Raw genomic sequence first — 10042 nt, 5'->3', positions numbered from 1 at the left:
GTCTCAGCTACTTGGGAGGCTGAGGCAAGAGAATCGCTTAAGCCCAAGAGTTGGAGGTTGCTGTAAGCTGTGACGCCACGGCATTCTACGGAGGGCGACAAAGTGAGACTCTGTCTCAAAAAAAAAAAAAAAAAAATCCTAAGGAATTGAAACCCTTAGGATTTTCCCCATTGCTCCAGCCCTTGCTCACAGCGCGCAACCTCTGGGTACTTGTCATCCCTCCCCAGCAACGCTGGGGAGCCCTGAGCGCTGCTTCCCTGAACTATGGGCGGTTGCAGGCGGGGCGGCCCTACCCAAGCTAACGCCCACCTTCCCCTCACCAGCCCTAGGGAGTAATCGCCGCTCGTTGCCCCGCCACCCTGCCAATCGCCGCTCTCCGACAACGGCGCCCTCAGCTCACCCAAACTTTCGGGCCCGGCGGGGACACCTCCATCCGTCCGCTTCCCTATGCCCAACCAGTCCCCACCCACTCTCGCTGCACTTCCTCAGCGATTGCAGGGCGGAAACGCAGCTCTCCTCCGGGAAACCCCGCCCTCCCTGGCTCCGTGCTCCTCCCCGCCGCCCTCCCCTAGCTCTAAAGCCGCTGCGGGTTGCGCCCCCTGGTCTCCGGAGATCCAGGACCCAGCCTCCCACATCCTCTGGTGTCCTGAATCCGGCCACCTCTTCCACATTCTCTGTGGGATCCCTTCCTTCCCTACATCCTTCCACATACTCTGTATCGGTCCCTGGCGTCCTCCACTCCACCCCCGTCCTCTCTGTTTTCCTCTTGAACCTACGCACGCAACCTACTCTCAGCCGGAACTGCCAGCTCTTCTGCGGGCCCCTTGCCCTAGCATCTGTACTCCCCCAGGGGTCCTCTGCGTCCTGTTAGCACCTCCGCACTCCTGCATCCGTGGCCCGCTCTCTCCGCACTCCCGCACCCCTTCCCGTTCTCCACTTTAGGACAAAATGGACAAAGATGCCTTCCCTGGAGTTGCTTAGCTTATGTTATTGGGGATGGAAGAGGGTCGGGACAAGGAGACCAGGTAGCAATGCCTATGGTAAACCCATAAGGCGCACAGTGTATTAGAAGCGGGTACGTGAGGCCGGGCGCGGTGGCTCATGCCTGTTAATCTAGTACTCTTGGAGGCCGAGGCGGTTGGATTTGCCTGAGCTCACAGGTTCCAGACGCGCCTGAACCAGAATGAGACTCGTTTAAAAAATAGCCAGGCGTTGTGGCAGACGCCTGTGGTCCTAGCTACTCTGGAGGCTGAGACAAGAGAACCGGTTGAACCTAAGAGTTTGAGGTTGCTGTGAGCTCTGACACCACAGCGCTCTACTGACAAAGTGAGATTCTGTTTCAAAAAAAAAAAAAAGAAGAAGAAGAAAAAGAGGGTAGTTGCTACGGGGAAAATAAAACAGGGAGGAGGAGGAGCTGCCTCTCAGTTGAAGTTTTTGGGGGTGGGCAGCTAGGAGCATGTAATTTTCTATTCTTCTCATCGCTGGCCACCTGCAGGGTCAATCCTGAGATCTCCCGGCCCAATCACTCGCCTCCCAGCTCTGCAGAAGGCAACTTAGAGCCTACGCCGGCTTTTAAAGAGCCAGGTAGGCGTCCAGTGTGGGTGGCGAGCGGGACCCGGACTGCTGGGTCGGAACCGTTCTCCCGGCTGCATAGGTAGCCGCGTCATAAAGTCGGGGCGCGCCCCCTCGCGGCCCCAGTGAGCAGCACGCAGTGTCTCCGCAAGTGTAGAGCTCAGGTCGGGACCGCGACCGCCAGATCAGCTGGCCAAGGAAAAATGCAATCTCCAGGAGAAAAGTACGCACACAAAGGCGAAGCGTAGAAATATGCACACAAAGGCGAAGCATAGAATACGTTATCGTTATTTTCTTCTTAATGATAATACCAAAAAAGAAAAACAAAGGAGATGGCTGGGGGAGATAGGCAGCAAAATGAACTGGGTGTTGACAAAGATGCGGGTGGGTGGAATGTAAGTTGCTTCATCCTTTCTCTGAATACTTTGCCACTTCTAGGAAAATTCAAAGCTATTTATAGGATTGTTTACAAACCAGAAACGACCGGGATGTGTCCAGTAATTGGCATTGGTGGGTATATTATCTCCATCCTTGCAGTGACATTATGCAATCAGTAAGGGGGTACTGAGGAGCCTTAATGTGATGGGAAGACATCTGTGGTACACTAAGGAAAAACATGTATGTTATCACCCCAATTTTCTTTTTTATTTTTTTTTGAGACAGAGCCTCAAGCTGTCCCCCTGGGTAGAGTGCCGTGGCATTACAGCTCACAGCAACCTCCAACTCCTGGGCTCAGGCGAGTCTCCTGCCTCCGCCTCCCAAGTAGCTGGGACCACAGGCGCCCGCCACAGCGCCCGGCTATTTTTTGGTTGCAGCCGTCACTGTTGTTTGGCGGGTCGGGCTGGGGATTGGAACCCGCCACCTTAGGTGTACGTGGTTGGCGCCTTAGCCGGTTGAGCTATAGGCGCCGAGCCTATCACCCCAATTTTCTGAAAATAAGTACATGGGGGCTCAGTGGCTCACGCCTGTAATTCTAGAACTCTGGGAGGCTGAGGTGGGTGGACTGCCAGAGCTCACAGGTTCCAGATTAGCCTGAGGCAGAGCCAGAGCCAGACCTTGTCTCTAAAAATAGCCAGATGTTCTGGTAGGTGCCTGTAGTCCCAGCTACTCAGGAGGCTGAGACAAGAGGATCGCTTGAGACTAAGAGTTTAAGGTTGCTGTGAGCTATGACGCCACAGCACTCTACCAAGGGCAACAAAGAGAGACTCTATCTCAAAAAGAAAATGCAAGCCCTACTTTTTTTATTGCAGCTTTTGGCCAGGGCCGGGTTTGAACCCACCACCTCTGGTATATGTGGCGGGCCGGCACCCTACTCCTTTGAGCTACATACACTGCCCAGGCCCTACTTTTTCTTTTTGAGACAGAGTCTCACTATGTCACCATTGGTAGAGGGCAGTGGTGTAGCTGACAGCAACCTCAAATTCCTGAGCTCAAGCGATTCTCTTACCTCAGCCTCCCAAGTAGCTAGGACTACTGGTGCCCACCACAACAGCTGGGTTCGAACCCACTAGCCCCGGTGCATGTGGCCGGCGCCCTACCCACTGAGCTATGGGCGCTGCCCTGCAGGCCCTAGTTTTAAAACATGATATTTCCTTGTGCCTGGAAGCAGATTTCAAATAATGAGAGCCATGTTGGGAAGTGACCAGAGATGAGAGTTAGCCTGCTCCGGGAGTGCAGGGAAGTAGGATCTATGTTTCCTTCTCTCCTCCTCGGGCAGGGGCAGCACCTAGGAGGAATGGGGAGGCACTCAAGTTCCCTCCGTCCCCAAACGCCCTGGAATGAACCTGTCGGAGAGGCGACTCTGCACTTTTGTCAGGCCCAGTCCTTCCTCAGGAACCATCATTCTCAGTGCCTGGAAACCATCAGTTTGGGAGGCTTCTTGGAGGAGGTGGAACTTGGGCCAGGGAAAGGTAGTAATCAGTGACTGAGGGTCACTCAGGCCCAGCAGGAGGGCCTGAGGCCTCCTGTGGTCAGACTCCTGGAGTGGAAAGAGTCTGGCTTCCCAGGGGCCCAGCATGGAGGTCCCACTACCCCATTTCAGTCCAAGAACAGCTGGAAGGGGAGGCCTCAGGGACTCCAGCTAGTGCCCAGACCAATGGCTGATGCCCAGCTTGAGGGACCCAGTTGAGGCCTGAGGGTCAGAGGTCCCAGGAGAGAGTTCAGGAGGGAGGCCTAGGAGTGGTGGGGCAGGTATGGGCCTCAAAGGACCCAGAATCCTGCAATGTTTAAAACCTGTCCATGATGGGATCTAGCATACAGCTTCTTTTATTCTGTTTTGAATTTTTTTCTTGCTTACAAAAGTAATTTATGCTTGATCTAAAAAAAAAAAAAAAGGTTGAAAATGAAAATCTGTTGAGGACAGGGCTCCAGAAGCTTTATGGTCAGAGTAGGGCCTACAGCCCAGGTGGCTGACCAGTGAGGGTGGATGCCCTGTGTTGTCAAGGTTCCGGGGATGTGCTGGATGCCATGGGATGGGCAGCGGTCTCCTCTCCTGGCTCCGAGGGAGGCCCCCCTGCTAACCTGCCAGCTTCTATTCCCTCAGCATCAGCATCTGGAAGAGAAGGGATGGATCAGGCTGGCATCCCAGTAAAAGGGAGGGGCTGTAGGGGGAAGGGCAGCACCTGACCCCCTGAAGGTCCTAAAGGCCAAACCCTGGGCCTCACTAGGCTTCCTCACCACAGGCTGGAGATGTTCCAGGGTCAGACCCTCTGCTGACATATACAAGTTAAGGGCCACTCAGGGATACTGCTCCCAAAGGCCAGTAGCCCAGGGCCACAGACGCTGTTAAAATCCTTTCCAGGAAACTTTAGTCCAAATCCGGGCTGAGCACTAGGAAGCCACTGCCATACACACAGCCTGGCCTGGGGACGAGTTGGGGATGTTTGTGAACTAAGGGATAGAGGGGCAAGGTGAGGCAAATAGACTGCCCAGGAGTATCTGCCAGGGAAGCTCTTGGAGCTGAGATGGGTCCTTGCCAAGCATGTCATCTGAAGAAGAGTCCCCTTGCTCCTGTTCTCACAAAATCATCCTGGGCCTGGAGTCTGGACAGATCCAAGTTAAGTGAGCAGAAGTCTCAGATGGGCTAGAAAGGATTCTCCCTCAAGATGGCTCTATCCCACTGAGCTCAGGGAAAAACAGGCCAGGGTTCCACCCTCTGCAGTGACCTTTGGTGGGCTCAGGGTAGGGATTCAGTCCCTTGGGGCCCTGCCTCCAAAAGGCCATGGAGATAGGGCAGTACCTGTGGCTCCAAATAGGGCGCCAGCCCCATATGCTGGAGGTGGCAGGTTCAAGCCCAGCCCCAGCCAAAAACTGCAAAAAAAAAGCCATGGGGATGGCACCTTCCACCCTTGGGCTATTGGAGGGAACCCAGAAGTATGTGGAAGCACTCGGAGCAGGACTGGCTGTTGGGGTACTATAGTGACAGGCGGGCATGCAGCAGAGAAGGCTCCTGGGATCCCTCTGAGTCCCTGTCATGGCCCCCACCTGGCCAGGGACCCCAGCAGGGGGATGGAGGCTGAGGGATCCTTAGGGTCCCCTGAGCCTGTCTAGGTCTCACCTAAGGAGAGCAGGGTCCAGGTGTCCTAGGGCCTTGGCCAAGGGGGAAGCTGAAGGGTTGTGACTCCCTCCAACCTTAGGTCATGTACCACTCAATTTCCATCACTGAGGCAGGGTCCCCTGCACTTCTCAGCTAACAGATGGAAACCCAAAGGTCCCCTCCCTCTCCTGTGATTGGCTGAGGATCCTGGGTGACCCCAAGGAGCCACCTGTTCAGAGGTAGGTAGCAACTATCAGGGTTTAATAGTCCCCTCTTCTCAGGGCATGGCAGACCCCACTTCCAGTTGAGAAAAAAACCCAGCTAATCTCCTTCCATCCACAGGGCACCCCTCGGAGGCCCCAGAAGGTGTGTTCAGGTTCCAGCACTCACACCAAGCCTGGTGGGGATTGGAGGTCTGCTTAAGGACTCACTTGGACTGTGACATAGAAACATATACAAAGACCATCTTTTCAACACGTAAATAAACACGAGAACAGACCCACACAAACATACCTGGGACACACAAACATACCTCCTAGGTAAATACATACACAAACAGGACCACAAATACCCAGAGATTGATATTGAGACACTTAGGTAGACAGACTCCAACATGCTCATAGAAATAATCTAGTGCATACACACAGGAGGTATCAGGACACACATGTGGCATCCAGGAAGCCTAGCATGTCTCTCCTTCAAGGCTGCCCAGCTCCAGGGAGGTCTAACTTCATAGAGTCCTGTCCTCCCAACCCCTGTCTGTCCTGTAGCTACCACTCCTGTGCCCATCCTAGCAGGTCATTTCCTTTGTACCCAGGCTCTTCACTCCCACAGAGTCCTGAGGCAGGACCCAGAGGTCCCAAGAACTTGCTGTTGGGAGAGCCTAAGGGGCCCTGTCCTCTGCAGGGGAGAGCATGCCAAGGCCCAGTCACCCAGGGAGAGCTGGGTGCAGAGAAAGGGGTGACCTGGCCCTGTTCCCACTCTTTGCTACCTACCTCCTCTTATCACCCCCAAGTCTGGCTCAAAAAAAGGTCCAGCCCCACAGCAGGAGCAGAGCCAAAGGTGATTGGGGGTAGTGGGAGAACAGGGCTAAGGCTGCCCAAGACTATTACCCCAAAGGTGGAGAGTAGGCTATGAACTTGCCTGATCACCTCCAGCCAGGCTGCAGCATGCCCTGCTGCCTCCCCCAAGGGACCTGGGAGGAGCTGGGAGCCCTGAGCTTTCAGTCCTGAGGGCTTCAGGAAGGGTGAGGCTTTGCCAGAAGAGGCAGGCAGGGTAGGGACAGTCCTGGAGAGCCCAGGTCAAGTTCATGACCTTTGTGCTCTCCTGGGAGAGGAGGCTTGTATGTCAGCAGTCTTGTTTTGCTCACCCTCTAGAGACCTCAGTGCCTAGCCTGCACACAGCTACTGCTCAGGAAACATGGATTTGGTGACTGAGTGATTGGATGAGTGAGTGAAGGTGTTTTCTAGAACATGTGTGATGAGGCAACCATAAAATGACCTTTAGAGAAGCCGGGGTCCGATGGTAGCAACCAGCATGGAGTGCCACCTGGTGACACGATGCTACCTCCCCGACACTGCTGCAGGCAGCTCATTTCAGAGGAGGGGACAGATACAGAGGCAAGGTTGCCTCAGAATCTTGGGACTGAGAGGGTCACACAGAGGGATGCTTGGGCCTGAAGCCCCTCTCCCTGCTTCCCACTCATGGTCAAAGGAAGCAGGCGAGAGGCAGCTCTAAAGGGTGCCACTGTCTGGGGGAGGGGCGTCCCGCGCGGGAGCCTCACCCTGGTCCAGCTTGCTGCGTTTCTGCTCAGGCTCCTGGGGGGCTGCCTCAATGGCCCGCTGGGCCTCGGGATGGGTCTTGAGGAGGGCCTTGGCAAGGGTGGCAGGGCCAGGCACCCCCAGGGACATGATGCAGTGCACGCCTTTGCGCTTGGCCCCTGCCACTTTGGCGCTGTCTTTGGAGGCTGTCAGCAGGACCAGTTTGGAGAACTTCCTGGGCTTCCTCGGGGCTGCTGGGATGACATCTGTGCCTGGCTTCGGGGATGGCTCTTGGCTGGCCTTCATGCTCTCGCCCTCCTGCTCACTGGCCTCTGGCAGGGGCATTCCAGGACTGATGGCCTGTCCCTCAGGCCACATTCAGTCCCTGGCAGATGGATTTCTCCTCCTCCCTGGCAATCCAGGGTTCCAGGGGCTCTCCGTCCTAAAGAGGCAAAATCCCAGTCAGTGGAGGAAACCCTTGGGCATGAGGCTGTAGAAATGGACCTGGAAGGAAGTTGGGGAAGATGAGGCTGTCTTGGTGCCCCCTGGGGCTGAGAGGCTGGGGATCTACCTGGTAGTACTGGGCCCCTGGGCTAGTCCTCTCCTGGCAGCTCTGGGTCACCTCCCCTGTGACTCAAAGCCTCACTTTCCCCATTTGGAAAATATGCATAATAAAGACAGAGAGGCTATCAGGGTGACTAATGCACTGATCCCATGAATAACGACCCATGGGGCCTCTAATGTGCTGAGCTCTTTGGAAGTGTTTCCATACACTTTTCCATCAGTCTTCCAGCCCCTGATACAGAAGTTAGCTATTCTTTTTTTTGTTTGTTTGATACAGTCTCATTCTGCCACTCTGGGTAGAGTGCCATCAAGTCATGGTAACTCATAGTACCTCAAACTCTTGGGCTTGAGCAATCCTTTTGCCTCAGTCTCCTAAGTAGCTGGGACTACAGGCGCCCACCATGACATCTAGCTAGTTTTTCTTTTTTTAGAAGGAATGGGAGTCTCACTCTTGCTCAGGCTGGTCTTGAACTCCTGAGCACAAGCAATCCATCCACCTCAGCCTCCCAAAGTGCTAGGATTACAGGTGTGAGCCACTTTGCCTGGCCAAGTTGGCTATTTTTATTGACCCAGTTTACAGATGGAGACACTGAGGCACGTCAAGGTGAACCAACACAGCCATGAAGTGGCAGAGCTAGGATGGATCCAGAGCTCATCCCTACATAGTATCTAGTGAACCTCATCTGTATCCATAGAAACTGGTGCCTCTGAGTACCTACAGTCCGAGACAAGCACTTAGGGGACATGAGCTCAGTTAGTTGCCCCTCCCAGAATGCCTGCTACCCTTCATCCTGTGGTCTAAGGGAGAGTGGGCCAGGAACCTGTCTGTACTGTACAGACCACAGCACTGAAGCCTGGCCCTGCCCCATCCCAGTCTGGAGGCCCACAGGCCACTAGAGATTTCTCAAGCCAAGAAAATCTGAACTGGAGCTGGACCCGCCCTAGCTGGGCAAAGACAAGGATGTGGAAATGTTGGAGAATCCCACTTGACTTCTGACCTGGAGAAGCAGAAAGGATGGGTTAGGTGGAGCTGGCAGGGGGCCAGCTGGCTTAGAGACCAGGGCCTGGGGGCTGCAGCATCAGTGTGGGATGACTTTTCTGTCTTTTAGGAGTGATTGGGTGGTGGGTGGATGGTAAGAGTCATTCACAGACTGTAATCCAGGCAGCTGTCATGCTTCTGGATCAGGACTTAGGCAGGACAAAGCCCACAGTTACCCACTTTTGCCCTTGGGCCTGTCTCCCCAACCTGGCTGTGAAGTTCTCATTGTTTCCTCTGACTCTTCCTCATACATTTGACTCCAAAGGCCACTGCCAAGCACCCCAACATGTTCCAAGACCCCACTGTCCAGGAAAGGAGCCAGGGGATGCAAGGTTGAGGGGGCCTGGGGTGCTTAGTCTCCTGACCACTGGACTAAACAGATACAAAGACCTTTTCAGATGTGAAGGCCCTACCCCAGGATCACTGTCTTTAGGGAGCAGGCACTCAAAGTAATGAGACCAACAAATCACCTGACCTTAGGGATTGCTATTATATTATCCCTTGGCCCCGACAAGAGTCAACCTCTATTCCTTCTGTGTGGGCCTCGCCAGCTCTGCCTGCTGGACCCATGAGGCTATTTGGAGGTGCTGTGGAGAGCCTGAGGACCAGCCATGGGATATTGACTGGCCTGGGTCAGTGCCATGCTCAGGCTGGTCTTAGGGATGGATGCTTAACAGGTATCCTGACCCAGTGTCCTCTCAGGGTCTCTAAGTATGTGCTGCCACCCCAGCACCCCTGGACTCTAAAAATGATGTGGCTTCCTGCCCACCCAGCATGCAAACTCCCACAAAGTGGTAGGGACAGTGGTAGTTGCCTCATTAGCTCCCTTGGGCTGCAGCTCCTTTGGGAGCCTGAGGCTGGCCTGGCAGAATCCTCTACTCACATAGGAACAAGAGTGACCTTAGGGGCACTGCCTCACCCTTTGTGGTCCCCACCCTGCTGCCAGGCCAACTCTTGAGTTGTAAAAAATGGCCCCAAAGTGACATTATGCCCCATCTCAAATTAAATGTTCAAATCCCAAAGTAAAGAATAGAATGAACCTGAACTACTGACAAATTCTAAAAAGAGAAAAGTCAAGAAAATAAAAGCTCATCGTGTATAATCCTCTAGACTTAAGACCCCTAGATAAAAGAGCCCACGTGGAGACTCCTGAGTTCCTCAGTTCTTTCCCCTTTCCAGAAGCTCTGGTGCTTATTACTTCTTCTGTATTCCTTCTTTCTTTCTTTTTTTTTTGGTTGCAGCCCTATTGTTGTTTGGCAGGTCCAGGCTGGATTCGAACCTGCCACCTTAGGTGTATGTGGCTGGCGCCTTAGCCACTTCAGCCACAGGTGCCGAGCCTCTGTATTCCTTTCTAACTTCTAATAAAAGTCCTATCTTACCACTGGAAAAAAAAAGAAAGAAAGAAAGAAAGAAAAGAAAACCTCATCAAATTTGAACAAATCCATAAATCCCTAAATCTATAAATTGTGCTGTGAGGATAATAAATTGGTCTTCAACTCTCTCTCCTGGCATACAATTCCTAAAATCCTTTACCAAATTCCAAAGTGATGTTTTTTTTTTTTGAGACAGAGC

General features: G+C 53.6%; 2 protein-coding genes across 3 annotated transcripts in view; both read right to left on the bottom strand.

Annotated features, from left to right (window-relative positions):
* The window catches only part of FLYWCH1 (FLYWCH-type zinc finger 1), a 45177-nt gene extending 44730 nt beyond the window's left edge, over positions 1-447 (bottom strand). The window contains exon 1 of the mRNA XM_023513870.1: positions 401-447. The gene's annotated coding sequence lies outside the window, so the exon portion shown is untranslated. The remainder of the gene's footprint in view (positions 1-400) is intronic.
* Positions 448-3795: 3348 nt separating this feature from the next.
* FLYWCH2 (FLYWCH family member 2) overlaps positions 3796-10042 on the bottom strand; it is a 16101-nt gene continuing 9854 nt past the window's right edge. For both annotated transcript variants that reach the window (XM_003790928.3, XM_023513883.1), the window contains exons 2-3: positions 6891-7309; positions 3796-4123 (exon numbers count right to left, since the gene is read on the bottom strand). In XM_003790928.3, the coding sequence (XP_003790976.2) occupies positions 4011-4123; positions 6891-7245 (468 nt within the window). In that variant the 5' untranslated portion in view covers positions 7246-7309 and the 3' untranslated portion in view covers positions 3796-4010. The remainder of the gene's footprint in view (positions 4124-6890; positions 7310-10042) is intronic.

The sequence above is a fragment of the Otolemur garnettii genome, unplaced genomic scaffold (assembly GCF_000181295.1).
Source record: "Otolemur garnettii isolate 467f Iridium unplaced genomic scaffold, OtoGar3 scaffold00044, whole genome shotgun sequence".
NCBI classification, from domain to species: domain Eukaryota; kingdom Metazoa; phylum Chordata; class Mammalia; order Primates; family Galagidae; genus Otolemur; species Otolemur garnettii.
Note: the sequence above shows the minus strand (reverse complement) of the source record. Positions and strands in the feature narration are given on the sequence as shown.